The 15,574-nt window shown below is 39.4% G+C and overlaps 2 protein-coding genes across 2 annotated transcripts in view; one reads left to right on the plus strand and one right to left on the minus strand.

The window, feature by feature from the left end:
- Positions 1-4,177, minus strand: part of LOC147658180 (facilitated trehalose transporter Tret1-2 homolog) — a 78,031-nt gene extending 73,854 nt beyond the window's left edge. Inside the window, exon 1 of the mRNA XM_086904468.1 lies at positions 3,786-4,177. Within this exon, the coding sequence (XP_086760594.1) occupies positions 3,786-3,809 (24 nt within the window). The 5' untranslated portion in view covers positions 3,810-4,177. The remainder of the gene's footprint in view (positions 1-3,785) is intronic.
- The window catches only part of LOC105734753 (mediator of RNA polymerase II transcription subunit 20), a 103,427-nt gene that overhangs the window by 75,295 nt on the left and 12,558 nt on the right, over positions 1-15,574 (plus strand). The window lies entirely within an intron of this gene.

A 15,574-nucleotide genomic window follows, 5' to 3' on the forward strand; every position in this document is an offset into this window, starting at 1 on the left:
GGAGCGTTGATCGCGCGTAACGACAGTTGATTAAAGTTGGAAAATGAATTATGTGTACACGCGTGTTGTTTCGTCGTATTGGATGAGAATACAAGGTGTTCGATTTATGAATACGAGAGAAAAGTAGGTTCGTTCCGGGTTGTTGTGAGAACGAACGAGATTAAAAATCGAGTTTAAAAATTGTTCCTTTCGAAACTTACGAGTTGGCCCGGTTTTTCGTGAAATATCCTACGAATTCTCGAATGAAATCTACACGAATTTCAAAGTGGATGTGTAATGGATGACGATACGATTGTACGAAGCGAAAATCGCTTTTGGGAGGCATTGGCCTAAAAAATCTGTTTTTCTTCCACGCCAAACTACTCAAACCTTATGATTTATACGCGTTAATAATAACGCGTGTTGATAATGGATATAACGGGCCTGAAATAATGATTTTGCAATATGTTCGTTTTCTTCCGGATGGATTAATTTTTGATTAATATTCATAGTTTGAATGAATATTTTAAGTAATATGTGTACACACGATTTGTCGTAAAATCATCGTAAAGTATCATTTTCGCTAAAAATAAATAAACGTGATTATAGAATGCATGTAATTTCGTGTTATGTCTATTTATTCTTTGAAATAGTAGAAACGTAAGTAGAAGTAATAAACAATCTGGCATTGATAAATTGCAAGGGGGCCAAGAGGTTAGAGAAACTTATCCTTAATTTGTTTTTTCTAAATATTATGATTGGAAGACATCTATTCTAAGATTTCCCTTTAAGCATAAAACTCGTATATCACACGGGTTAGAGATTTTTCTATCGGAGATCGTTAAATTTCACACGTCTCAATCTTTCCCCTCCCGTCACTTTCTTTCCGTTTAAGAACAATTTAACCAGTGACAAAATAATTCGAGCATCCTTGAACGAAGAAGAGATCATCCCCTTTAACATCTTGAACTGGGGTAGGAGGGGGAGGATGGCCGTATATATATATATATATCAATAATTTATTCCCCCAGAAACGGGAGTGATTTTTCAAACGCGTCACCAATACTTTTACCACCACTTTTACCACCATTTTTCACGCTGCACCTCTTCTCTCGCCTTCCCTTCCTTCTCAAACCGTAATCTTTTTACGTCTCATAATTACTCGCAAACAATCGCAAAGTTTCGATTTTCATTGAGGAATCTTCGAGTAAAATGGAAAAATGTTGTTGGACAATATTCAAGTTGGAAAAAGTTGTTATCGATCTCAATTTAACAAAATATCGAATAAGAGAATTTCTCTGAAGAATGATCCTTTCGCAATGATAAATTCAAATTCGTATACGAATGAATTAAGATGAAAGGGATGACGAAGAGGGGAAAAAATTACTTTTCCCACGCCCGTACGTTTCAACAACATTTCCCTTCTAAAAATTCTAAATTCAATTATCCTTGGACGAATCGTGGATCGAAGAAATCGAAGTGGCGACGTAGGATGCGACAGGAGGAGCAGTTAGGTTAACGGAAATGATGCCTCGGCTCCGTTAAGATCCAATCCTCTGCCCGATGATGTATGCGCGCTTGTCCGTGCAGGATGCCAGGATCCTGGTTTATTGCCTGGTATGCGATACCAACTGTTTCAAAGCGATACTTTTGCTACCGTGCTTTTAACACCGACATCCGGTGTGTAATAGAATTTCGCGAGAATAATAGACTTGGCATCATTGATGCGCTTGCCGCTTCAAAAGGGGCACGCACGGATCGTTCCACCGGGCAAAAACGAGGATTTTATCTCTTATTGTGATTCATACTTTAGCACCGTTATTATTGGATGCAACGTTTCACCACGCATTGTCCCGGGAAAATTGTCCCGTTCGTTGGTCGAACGGTAAATCGGAGGCACGTTAATTAAAATGTAATTTACACTTCGTTTACTTCGTTACGTCACTTCGTAAAGTGTGGAATGCAGGTATATAAAAAGCAATGGGAATTAAATTGTGATTATCACCTCGTGAAAAGGACTGGCATTTGTTGCAACGGTAAATTAGAAAATTCAACGAGGATTTAATCCGATCAATCCCTCCCAGAAACTTGTATAAACTTCTCTGTCGAATATTTATCAAAAATCGATCGATGGAAGATTATCACTTGAAACGCAATGTCCGTTGTTGTTAAAAAGTAATTGCAGATAAAATTTGAACGAAATTCGTGCCAATTCGATGGCTATCGATGGCCATTCAGAAACTGAAACGATTTGCTTCTACGAAACGGTACCAGTGTTGTCGCTGCGAGTACATAATCTCGGGGGAGCGTTCAGTGGAGAACAGGACGTGAAATCACGCGGTAAGGGAGACGAGAAGCTGTCGCAAGAAATCTCGTTCACGGATGGTTCGTTCGCAGGACGATCCCTGGAAGGATTAGAACGTTGGTTCGAGGAGATAACGATTTATCCTCGGACTCGTTCAATTCTCGAGCACGATACAATGGTGTCAGAGTATCGATTTTCGAGGGAAAGTTAAGGGTAGTTTATCCTGTGACGATCAAATTGCCGAGTTATATTCCTTTGTCTGGGTAAGGGATGATTTCGACCGAATCTGAGCAAGCTTGCGTGCGTGTGTGTGTTGCTATTGTGCTTGTTGTATGTATTTATTTATCTCTGAGCGGCAGTAACAATATAGGTAAGGATGTAATATTCCGAAGATGGAAAAATGTATGTATAATGGGGAATACAATGTGAACAATTCTCGTCGACGAAAATAGAAGAGAAATTATAAAATTTGAAATTTAAAAATGTTGGAATATTAACTCAGCTTTGTGTAATAACAGGCATTTGTGGTTACTAATTTGCGTAGAATATAACTGTCGAAGCTTTCTCTTCTTCCATTTTTATTACGATATCTTCTTCTTTTTCTTCTTCTTCTTTTTCTTCTTCTTCTTCTTCTTCCGTGGTAAAAATAACATTTATCCAGCATGTAGATATAAATAATTCTTCCGCAACGAGATCTTTAGGGTAACAATTTTTACCAATTTCACACTACTGCTACTAATCGTAAAATCATAATAATCGTAGAATCATAATAGCATAATTGCAATAATCAAAAAAAAATTTTGCCTTTACTTAGGATATACGAAATCATAATTTCATCCCTGATAATTCCCTGAGACGCGATCGGGAAATAATGGAATATTTTAATATTAAATCGGTCATCCAACATTTGTCTTTCGCTTTCGGAACGATTTCAACCCAGTAACCGACTTTCCAGTTGGCGGCAACTCCTTCGGGGCTCTCAAGACTGAAAAGTTGAGCAAAAGAGGGGAAATAACAGCGGTCCTATCAATCCGTGAAAATATCTTAACCACGAAGAAGAAATATTATCGAAAGTGGAATAACGTTTATCGGATCCCTTATTCCTATTCAAGGAAGGTAGAACGCCTCTTACACCACGATTCTTTCCATTTTCGCTATTGTTTTCCATTGGTTAATAGCTCTGATAGCTCGCCAGACGTTTCGTGCTTTATTTCATAGTAACAATATCGAATTGAAAATGTTAATTGGGAATATTAAAAATTTTCGAGACGTGCTTCACTTTATTTTCCATATCATTTGCTGCAATTGAGATTTTATAATATTAGAAGGATGGTAATATAAAATGGATGATAACGATACTTTTTATTGCGTGAAGAAAAATACTTTTCAAGCGAAAAGATGTAACATATAAATATATAACTAATTCTACTCTTGGAAAAACAAAAATTTCTCTTTCTCTCTCTCTCTCTCTCTCTCTCAAAAAAAAAAAACAAATACTCACGTAATATCTGTGATTCAGAGACATCTCTTCTTCCCTTCTGTGATCCCCCTTGCTCCACTCCTTTCTCTCAATTAAGATCCTCTTCGGCAGAAATTGATCGTTCGACAAAAATTGTTCGACATTTTTCTTCCCATCTTCTTCCCCTCGCGTATTCCAAAATAGAATCGCAAAAATATATACTTCGTTCTTCTTCTTCTTCTTCTTCTTCTTCTTCCACTTCTCCTCCGATCTAATCGATCCACATCAGTCTTACGTGTTTATTGTCGTGAGGTTGCAGTTAATCTCTGGTCTCCTCATTATTGTCGTCTTTTTTTTCCCCCCTAGAATTCGTGTCGCGTGCGCATCTGGGTCACCATCCCCCTTCCGTCGTCTCCTCTCTTTAGAAGATTTTCCTCCTGTCTGAAAAGCATCCACGGTTTTGATAATGGATCCGCTCGCGCACGATCCAGATCAAACGAATCGCGTGGAATCACGAACGAGCCAATGGAGATCGAGAGAAAGAAAATATCGAGATTAGGTAATTGGAACGTGGTGTCTCTTTCTCTTGGAGACACGACTCTCTTGAAAAAAAGAGGAAAAAAAAAGAAGAAAGCAGGTTCGTGACCTCGGTGAGGCACGGTGACGCGATCACGAGTCGAAGAAGAATCAGGAATCAGACGTGACTGGAAGATTTTCGAGGGAAAGCTCTTGGAAAAGAGCTGTTTCGAACGGAATTAATTCGACAGATGGAGTAGCTCGAACTTCTAGCCTAGTTAATAGAGTAGTCTGCTAGAGATACATCCTGTTCCTTGTGAGTACAATGGAAAATTTGGAAAGCTGGAGGAACCGGGAGGAAGTTGGCGAAGTAAAATTAATTTTCCATCGAAACCATCCGATGCCCTTCTAAAGAGTTTCTGGGTTTAAAGAATTTACACGAAAATTTGGAAAGCAAAACTAGATGAGGATCAACCGAGAGGAAATCTTTGTTGGATACGATGATTCGATTCGAACGAAGATCTTATAGCTTTGAAATAATTCGTTAAGAATATGATGAATTTTAAACTTATACAAAAGGAATACAATCTAACGTTTTATTATCTATATATATATATCTGTGACAGAATAAATATCAGGTCCATCGAATTCGAATTTTCATCTAATTTCGTTCGCATGAATGGGATTAACACGTTGGTTCTTTCATTAATCCTTTTAAACTCCATTCAAAGAAAAAAGAGGAATACCTTCACGCGGTTGGGAAATATCTGTTCAAGATCTTCCTGAAAACTCTGTCGATCTGACCTTCCATGCGCGAGAGAATGTGCCCGTTCTGCCAAGTCGATCCTTATTCAGCGAGCCTATCTCCGATGGCGCGAATTCCAAGACGATCGTCTCGAGAAAAAAATAATTTTAGAGCTCTCTCTCTCGTGTTTCGAGATCCAATCCCATTATTGCGTACAAGTTGCCCCAAAAAACCTCGCCTCAAACTCGCAACCCTGTATAATTTCATTCCACAAATCCATTGTACGTTTCCACGAGATTTTAAAACAAGTTCCATGTTGTTCAAGAACGGTATATTTGTTTAATTCTGATTCGATGTTGATGAACAAAAATTCGGAGATAAGTTGGAAAATATTCGTCAAAGAAACGATGCTTAAATGAATTCTGAGCGTTTTTTTTACGCTTCTCTGTCCAACGAACGCGATACCTTCGCTCGTTGAGAGATCATCCATGAGAAAAAGAAACTCGTGACTTTCGTCACGATGACACGTATTAGAGAAATATTATCTCAGAATGGTTGGTTGGGAAACGACGAGGAGACGTAATCGGTTATTGAAAACAAACGATGAACGCGCGAGTGTAGGGGGCAATGGTCGGTTGGGTACAAGAAAATACGAGGACTTTTGCATATGAAAAGGGGAATTGGAAAGTGTGACGCGTTCGCGCACGATAGAAACACGGATCTACGTTTAAAACAGGGAGAAAAAGGCATTTAACGATGGACGTTACTTTGCACGTTGACTTTGCACGGATAATTGTACTTTGTTAGGCTTGGAACGTTAGAAGGATGCGTTTCTGTGACGCGGGGAAAAATTTTCAATGTCATTTGGCTCCTTTCAGTCTGGCCAGGGAGGAAGAGAGGAGGCCTACCTTTTCAAAAGGTAGTTCCCCGATTTTACGATGAGGTTTAGCTTTTAAGATGGTTGGTGAAAAGCCCGCCTTTATGTTCGAATTTCTAACGAAGTGAACTCTGAATGGAAATTCCATGGTAATACGTAATTTTCTTTGATCCGTTTGCTGAATATCTTATATCGGCATGCAATAGCTCGGAATTATCCCCAGCTTCGATCTTTCGATCGATATTGCCTTTTTTTACTTACGACCCATTGCGGTGAAATGAATATTTGTTGAACAATCGAGGAGAAAAATTGTTGTGAAGTAACGAAATTTGCGTGTAATAAAATTTGGAATGAAAATGTAAAAATGTACAAACGTTAGAAAAATTAATATTAATTTCTATTCGAGTAAAAATACGCATCCGATTATTTAGATAAACAGTATTTTAACTTTCGTGTGTAACATTTTTAAAAGTAACAGTTTTAATTAAACTTTCAAAAGTAATAATGCAACGAAACATAATAATTTACACGAAAATAGATTTCGCATATCACGTTACATCCTGTACATAATTCTATTGCATTACCATCTTTTCTTTTCGTTCATAGCAGAATAACGTTAACTTAAAAAAAAATAAGAGAGGTCTGCAAAATTTCTCTAGCAATGATCCTAGAAGAAAGAAGACCAACCTGATAAAAGATACGATTCTTTCTCTTCTCATTTCTTCTCTACGAGCAGAATAACCGCTCGGTGGTTTAAAGATATACGAGGTTGGCCTGAAAATTTCTACATCGAGGAGGAAGAAGAAAAAAGCACCGCCTAATCGGCGAGATTCTAGCCAGGAATCGAAACGGAAATCGTGGAACCGCAACGTTCGCGAGCTTATCGCGCGACGAGCAATAACAGCCGGCCGCCAACACGGCTGTGCAAAGAATAAATAGCTTGCACGCGAAACGTCACTTTTATGGGCCGGAGCTTTTAGTCCCCCCTGTAAAAACGTCGCAGTCCATTAGTACCCGGGACGATACGAACCGTCACCGTGGCTCGGTGCGCATGCAAAAATTCTACCGGCCGCTTAATAACATTTTCTCGTCCCTGCGTCTAGACCGTGGCCGCGTATACCGGGTGTGAAAAATGTTCGATTGAAATCGAACGCGCGCGCCATCGTAAACGGAAACGGATTTACACGGGAAAGAACCGTTTAAAAACCGCCGAGGTAAATGAACGAAGATGGTAATCTTTACGATTTCCATTCGTATGCAGATATCGGCCGATCGTGTCATTTAAGAGAGGGAGAGCGTGTTGTCGGAAATGGAGAATCTCGTATTTCGATTATATATCGTCGTTTTATTAAGGGTTAAGGCTGTACTTGTGTGTATTATTTACATGTCGAGATTCTCTGTAATTGGAAAATTAAACCTTCTTTTTCCTTTTTTTCTTTTCACTTGGATGGAAAAATAGAGAAAAGGCAGTAGCAGAATTGTCGTAGCGCAAAGTATATACTACAATAATCCCCGGCTTAAAGAGTCAACAAATGTGAGGTTAGAATTCCCTCGTAACTGCGTTCGATCAAAAAATAAATCCCCGTCTTAAATCGAAAGACGGAGGGGGGGGGGGGAGAGAGAGAGAGAGAGGAAGAGAAACAACAGAATCCGTGGCCGTAAAAACGAAAGAAAAAAAAAAGGAAGGGAAGAGAAGAGAAAGCACAATAGAACGTTCCCGGAAACGTGGAGAGGTTAGGATTCTCCGAAAACTCGTAAACTCTCTAAAACCACATTCGATCAAAACCGCAAAGCGACGAGCAGCCGTCCATCCACACCATCCAAACACGAGTATATAAGTACTCGATATTGCGAGGCGATTTGCAGAAGAGCAGAAACAGAAGAAAGGAACAGGAGCGAAACGAATATCCCCGGAAGAAATTCTCAATTTCTCTGCCTTCAGTTCCCTCCCTCTCCTCGCCCATATCTACTTTTTTCGCGCTCGAAACCAAAACCGGGTTGGTTTGGGTCGGGTAATGGCGTTGTGTGACTGAAAGTTTTCGAGCAAAAGAGCAAAAGGGGAGATAGCGCGCACACGCCACCGCACCTATTGTTCCCCGTTTCTGAGAGAAGTGCTGCCAATATCGGGGTGCTGCCGGTTCCGGCGCAATATCGGGTCACGAGGTCCGCCGGCCCTGTTCCTGGCACCCGGTGATAACTCGGCCGACGCACACTGTACGTACACCCTCTGCTCGGCCCGGGATTCAATTTACCGTAATTATCAAAGGATTAAGGCGCGCGTTTCGGCGCCGTTGGATCGGAGAACCGTTGGATAATCTTTAATAATCGGCCTCCCTCTCGAGAGGGAGAGAGGGATTCTTGATTGTTGAGGAGGTGGAATGGAATTTTTGATCGATAAAGGGGGAATCAACGAGTGGAATATTAATTCTTTTTAAGCGGCGGATGTTTTAAGGATAGTATTTTTGAAGAGATTGAAGAGATTAATTTTTTTTTATTAACAATGTGGAACGTGTCTTTGATGGAAATTATTAATGGAAAATTGGTAAATTTTTCTTCTTCTTTTGCAATTGAAAATATACGATCTGATTTAATTTTAAAGTCTTCGTTTTTCTATTTCTTTTTTTTTATTTTTTAATCGTTTCGCGGATCGTTCGAAATTAAACGATATATCGAGTTAATTAATCTCTTATTTTTAGATTTTAATTCACGATGCCATTCGGTTGCATACTGTGTTAGATTCGTATCTATTATCTTTCGGACCGCCACGATTGTGATTCGTTGGATTTCAGCGTCCGTATCACGCGATCCCCCAAGACAACAAAGAATTCTTTCTAAGTCTTTCTAAATTCGTTGCACAATGCTCAAAGGAAGAAACTTAAAGCTGGACTTAAAGCTGAATAATAATAATGAAGCTTTAATTTTAAAATTAACAAACATCAGAAATTTTTTTATCGTTCTATGAATGCTCGATATCGAAGAGATCCATTTTCACTTGAGAAAGAAGAATTTTTCTCAAACTCGAAGAAGAGGAGATCCCTCGCCAGTCACACGCTAGGAGGTATTTCAATCGCGTCGCCTCCCATGCAAACTCGATAGCCGATGTTATTCGATTCAGGCGAGAATCTCTCGCGTCCTCTTAGGCAAGCCGATCTAGCTATGGGTCCTTGATCCTTGAGCAAAGTGGATGCGGGGAGGAGGAGATGGAGGTAGGGAAGCGAGAAAAGAGACGTGGGTGCGGCTTAAGACTCTCGTTGCGGGAAAGAGGGATCAAAAAGTTTTTATCCGGCCGCCGTTTCATAACTTATTCCTGTGTACGAGCGACGGGGACACTTTGTGAAGGCTGGCAGCTAGCACAAAGAGGATCCTCTTTTTATTCGCCGCGGTCTCGGCCACAAATCCCACAAACGAGCCGGGACAAATTATGTTCGTTCCTTCGTTTCTTTCTCTCTCTCTCTCTTTTCTTTCTTTTTTTTTTTTTTTTTTTCTATGACCAGTGTGATTCCTTTTCTAATTACCAATTCGGAAGGAATTATCGTCGAGGAACGATCGAGTGGAGGATACGATCGAAAGACGAATAAGAGGTTTGAAAAATGGCGGGAAAGAGAAGTTTGGCGGTAGAATAATGGCATCGAAGATGTTATTGAATCGGGTTAAGGGACGAAATGGGGAAAATTGAGGGGGGCGTGATGCGATGGAAAAATGGAATGATTATGATAGCGGATTTGCGCGGAGGAGAGGATGATGGATCGCGTTCGAAGGGAAAGTAGAATTCCTCGAGCATTTTTCTCCCGTCTTCATTTGGAAAAGGAGGGGGAAAGGGTTGGCCCGGTTTTCGTGCACACGGTGGGATACGAAGTAAAGGAAGGAAAAGGAATGGAATGATAAATAGAGGGAGGAATAAGTCGAGAACGGTTGGAGCGGAGAAGCGGGATGAGAATGACAAGTAGGAAACAAAAGTAGAGGGAATTGGATGTGGAAAACAGAAATACGAGGAAATTGTCAATTGCCTACTCGATCCTTAATTTTGGGATGAGATTGCAAAACTGAGAATTGAGAATCAGGAAGAAAGGGATCTTGTGAGATCGAGACAATTTAAAGTTCGAATCTGTCTAGAAGAAATTTCAATATAAATATGAAATTCAATCGTCAATTTTAATATATTAAAGTTTAATTCGAGCCAAATTTTAAAATCCACGCGGATTTTCATAAAATTCAAGGTTTTCGAGGGATTAATGCATAAAGCAACGAAGACCGAGTTCTAGAATCTTTTTAAATTTCTGCGGAATAAATGAAAGTATTCGTGTAACGGAAAAATATGCGGAGGAAAAAAAAGTTTGACGAAGAAAGAACGAAATAAAAGATACGAAAGGTATCTATCTGAAAAAAGAGTGGACAAAAAGTCGAGAGAAAAACCTAAAAGAGAGAAAAATGACAAAGAAAAAAGAGGAAATAATAAAAAAAAAAAATAGATAAAAAAATTATGCGAATGTTAAAAATCTTCGTTAAAGATTGTAAAAAAGAATAGAGTAAAAAAAGAGATAACTAAAAATAAAAATTTGCATCGATAAAAGATTTAAAAATGAAAAGCTTGTACGAGAAAAATCGCAATTTCGCTAATGGCCTAATTAACGTCGCGCGAGAAAAAAAGACAAGAAGCGTATTTAAAAAAAAAAAAGAAAAAATGCTGGAAATCGAAAGGAAGAATTTTATCGTAGAAATTCCACAAATTAACGAGCCAATTTCCCCGTGGATGTTGCAGAAAACGTGCTCTGTCTCTGACAGAGATGACTGCCGTCTGTAATTGATGGCTGATCGATGCAATCGCAGTCACGAAGACTCGTTCACCGCGGCTCCATTCAATCTTTCATTATGCAAATTCGACCGATGATTCATCGAAAGTAGATATACTTCGTACGATCTTTTTTTTTTTTTCCTTCCTTTAATTTAAAAATATTCCAAAATTAACTCTTCCATCGCAACTCTTATCATCGTTATAGTATCAACCTTTCGTTTCGTTGAATATTAAAAAAGAAGAAAGAAAGAAAATCGTATCGTTTAACAACCATCGACACAACCGAGAGAGATCCAATAACGTAATTAAAAGCTATTCAACGGCAAAATCGAACGATTGGACGCTTCAGGAAGCGACTTAATGAACCTATAACGCAGCGGTTTATCCATGGAAAAAGTCTGCTAAGCGTGTCTCTGAAATTGCTTCCTGATCGAAACTAATTGACCATTCGAGTAGCCGCCCTGTCGCGCACGTTTTTCCACGTCGAGTCGAATAACTCGCGACACAAACCGAGATTATGTCGTATGATGTTTCACGGATTGACTTCCGCCTCGCTTATTCAATAAGTCGACTTTCGTTCGCTGCAATATTTATTTAACCGTTCGAAGAGACTGTTAAACTACATGTTCGCCAGGTGGCAATCGTGCACAAACGCATTGGATTTTTAATTTTTTCTTTTTTTTAACTACGCTCGTTACATTTATCCTTTCGTTCTTAGTCAAGCACGACGATTATATTTATTTTTGCCATTTGCTATCTTCGAAATTTTACGTCGATGATCTAAAAGACATTGCAACAGGAAATGAAGAAAGTCTTGCTTCGAAGTCTTTGCTTTCAAACTTGTCTAAAAATCACTCTCGTTTCTTCGGTTTTCTCTGTGTCGAAAAAGAGAGCTTCCAGCAGCAGAGATCCCTCTATTTTCCCACAAAAAGAATTTGAGACAGTGATTATACACGATTACAACAAAATCGAAAGCTCTCTTTAACAGGAAATGAAACCTCGCTTCAAACCAAGTCTTCGTTTGAAACATCCTCTCATCCTTTCTCTACCTTCTTCTGTATCAAACTCTACAAAAACGATCGAACTTCCAAATACGACACGATATTTCCTTAAACATGGAAAAAAACTGTCTGCACAACAGCTAAAACCGTGTCAAAGAAGAGAAACAGTGAAGAAATTTGATCTTGGCCCAATCAAAACGCAGAACAATCCTTTTAATTTTGCCACCACTTTGATTTGCCACCAGAATTTATCCATCATCGATGGCCAAAGTCAAGTTCCGCGAATCCGCATCGATCGGCAATTTATCAAGCACGAGCCTCCATTCCGACGTGTACTGCGCCAAGTACAATTTGCTTTCCAGTGTCGCGATTCGCGCACGAATTCTCGTCGTATTGTTGCCGTTTCGCTCGAACCTGCTCGTACACGACCCTTTTAAAGGGAATAGCCCCGAAAGAACGAGCCCCGACAAGCCAATTTTCCCCTCATCCCCTATACCGGGTGTGACGCGGTTTAATCTGTAAATGGAGGCACCTGTGCTTCGGGCCAGAGTGGAAAATAGAGTGGAATCTGTTATTCGAACGCTCTACTGCTTCAACAAACTGGTATTTCGATGTTTTCCCTCTCTGCTGCTATTTCCCTCTCTTTCCCTCTGTGATTGTAGATTGCGAGAGTTTCTCTTTATTTTTTATTTATTTATTTATTTTTTTTTTTTTTAAGACGAGAGCGTTCGAGAAATAAAAATGGCGTAGACAAATATGCGTGAGAGGATATACTCGGAGGAGGATATTCGAAGGGGAGAAGCTCTTCGGTAGATCTCGCGGTCTGTTAATTTCAAAAATTCGAGGTGAAATTTACATTACAATGGAACCTGTGCGAATTTGCATCACAATGGAAATTGTGGCCATCTACGAATAACGGAGAATTTAATCTTGATATTAATCTTTGAGATCGGAAAAGTTGAAGGAACGAGTTGTTGAAAGAACGTATTCAAAAAATTCTAAAAAATGGAGGTCGAGGAATTTCAGATGTTTAGATATTTCGCGTTTTTGATGAATATTCAGGATACGTTTCTTTCGAGCGAATAATAATACCCCTCATAAAGTTGAATTAATACATAATACATAAAGTAGCCCCGGCCGTCATAATTCAAAATCATTTATGCAAATGCATTTCTCGAAACGTTATCCACGGTATTCGAGCGCAATAATCCCGTGAAATTTTTAATTAAATTAAGAACGGTATCTCAAATTGCCGCGGATCTCGATACGCAACGTGGCGAATTCTCGCAGGTACACGGCTGTGCACGGCTAATCTGTAAATGTCTCCATTGTAAATGGATCCTGTCTTGCCCGTGAATTGCCGTAACTCATCGTGAGTCGCGCGCTGAACGTGTCAGCGCCTAGATTAAGCCGCGCATTAAATCAGTTGTATCTGCGCCGGTGATTAATTCAAATTATTGTATCGTGGAATCCCGTGGTTTCTTCATAATTGAACTCGTGGAAGAAAATGATCGGAGAAAAGAGTGAAAAAGTTTGGAAACGAAGGAGAGCCGATCCCCGTTTCCGTCTTCTGTTCTTAATTGTATTCTCCAAAGATGAATGTTTGAACGATGCACGAGGAAAATACGAGGAGGACGAAGAAACTTTTCCAACTTTTTGTTTGATCTAAAGAAAACGCACAATTTACCACGCAGAGTCACAGATCGCAATAGAAAGCGATCAATTTCGAAGTTTTGAGTAATATAGACGATAATCGTGATTCGTTAACTGTCGTAATCGTTAAACAATTGTTAAACCGTCAAACTTCTCTCGGTGTTCGAGTAACGATGAGAACGTGAATCGTGATCGATTGTGTAATCGAGGAAAATTGGTTCTCTTCCTTGGCCTGAACGGATAGAGGAAAAGTTCTTGTGAAAGTTGGAGAGTCCGCCAATTCTCCAATTAACCTAATCTGATCGATAATCCAAATAAATAACACGTAGATACATTTTCGACAAATCTGAATCTAAAAATTATAAAAAGAAGAAATCAGATATCACGGATTGATTCCTTAATCTTCTATGTTTTTACGGAAATGGAACTGCAAGGTGTAGAAGTATGCCAAGTTTTAACGATGTGGAAAATCAAGCGCGAGGACTATCGCAAAGAGAATCGAGATGCCTTTACAGAAAGAGATCCAAAACGCAAACAGTCGTCACGGGACGATGAATAAGGGGAAGAAGCAGATCTGTGGCCATTATTGATAACGCTGAACCATCCGCTGTTTGCGCAGATTAAATTCATCGATCGATCGTACAACGAAAGCACAACGTGGAAGATGGCTACGGTTCTCTCTCTCTCTCTCTCTCTCTCTCGTCATCGTTCTCCTGCCGTTTCAATAATCCTCCTATACGCCGTTAAATCGTATAATAAACGCCGCCCCCCTTGTGCAAGCTAGAAAATCCTGCTTCCTGGTAATATTGAGTTAGTTGCATACGGAGCGGTCTTCGAACGATTTCAAATTTGCCGCCCTTAATCCCTTGTGAAAATAACACAAAGACATGATATATATTTCGAGATAATCATAAACGAGAAATTAGTATAATAATAGATATTTTCGTTATTCCTGGATTCGTTAAAATTGCAAATATTATGTTACCTTTTCGAATGATTCATTCGTCATTAGAAAAGTTACGAAGCAACCTTAATTATTGATCGAAAGATAAAATTTTATATATACATCGGTCTGATAATCGGACTCTCTTCCATCTTTCGTGATTTTTCATTCAAGATAAAATTTCAACGATAAATATATCCCTCAATTACGCGTAATTAATATTCACCAGAAAGAAGAAATACAGGATGTTTAATCTGTCGTCAAAATTTTAAACGAATCGATCCCTCCATCGTTCGTGATTCCACGGGATTCTATGAGCTCTTGCCTTTCCACCATTCAAGCCTGGCTTGGGTCGGGCCGTTGATTGGCACGAAAGAAGAACGAAACTGACGAGAATCACGTCGACAAACCGTGCAGTCCGGCTGCATCGACTCGTCAACGTATCCGCAATGCCGATTAATCACCTCGCCCCGGTTTCGATAAGACGCGCCACCCCGTATCGGCATCAGAGTTCACGAGCGACGCGACAATTTTTCATTTCGAATTTACACCTACGATTTATCCTCCACTTCTCTCTTTAATTATTTCACAAATTTTTCTATTTTTTCTATTTTTCCCCTTTTTCTCTTTCGATATCCTCTCAATGATATTCTTTCTTCCTTTCTTTCTTTTCCAGTATAGAATTTTTCCTCTTCCAAATTATTTCACACAATTTTTTTCAATTCTTTTCTCATCCTCTCTCGACGTCCCAGTGATCTTTCTTTCGACAATATATCCCCTCCCAACGTGGACTTTTTCAATATTTCTAAATTATCTCACTTATTCCTTTCCTCCATTCTCTCTCGATTCGAAACGATATTTTCGTGATATTTCGTTTCAACGAAAAAGAAGAATCCTCGCCCCATGAATCTTATCTCGAGGGTAAAAAGTTTTATCATCCACTATCGGACACGTTGTTCTTGCGTTTCCCGTTTGCGGTCGAGGGAAATGTTTATGCACTCGCCACTGAACCAACACCCTCCCCAAGTTGCGAACTTTCTTTTCCCCTCGGTGGTGACCTACTAAAACTGTTCATGTTCGACACACGTTTTTTCACCAGAGATTCTCCACTCTCTCCCTCCCTCTCTCTACTTCTCTCGTATACATATATATCGAGTGCCTCGAAAACTATCTTCGAATTATTACACACGTCTCCATCATTCCTTTATTTTATCACGTTTCTCTTACTCCTCCGCTCTTTTTTTTTTTTTTTTTTTTCTCCTTATAAAGAAAGAAATCGTGGGCATGTAGATGATTTTCACGGG

This window comes from Apis florea, unplaced genomic scaffold (genome assembly GCF_048593485.1).
Source record: "Apis florea isolate Af1SG1 unplaced genomic scaffold, ASM4859348v1 contig_2350_pilon, whole genome shotgun sequence".
Classification (NCBI taxonomy): domain Eukaryota; kingdom Metazoa; phylum Arthropoda; class Insecta; order Hymenoptera; family Apidae; genus Apis; species Apis florea.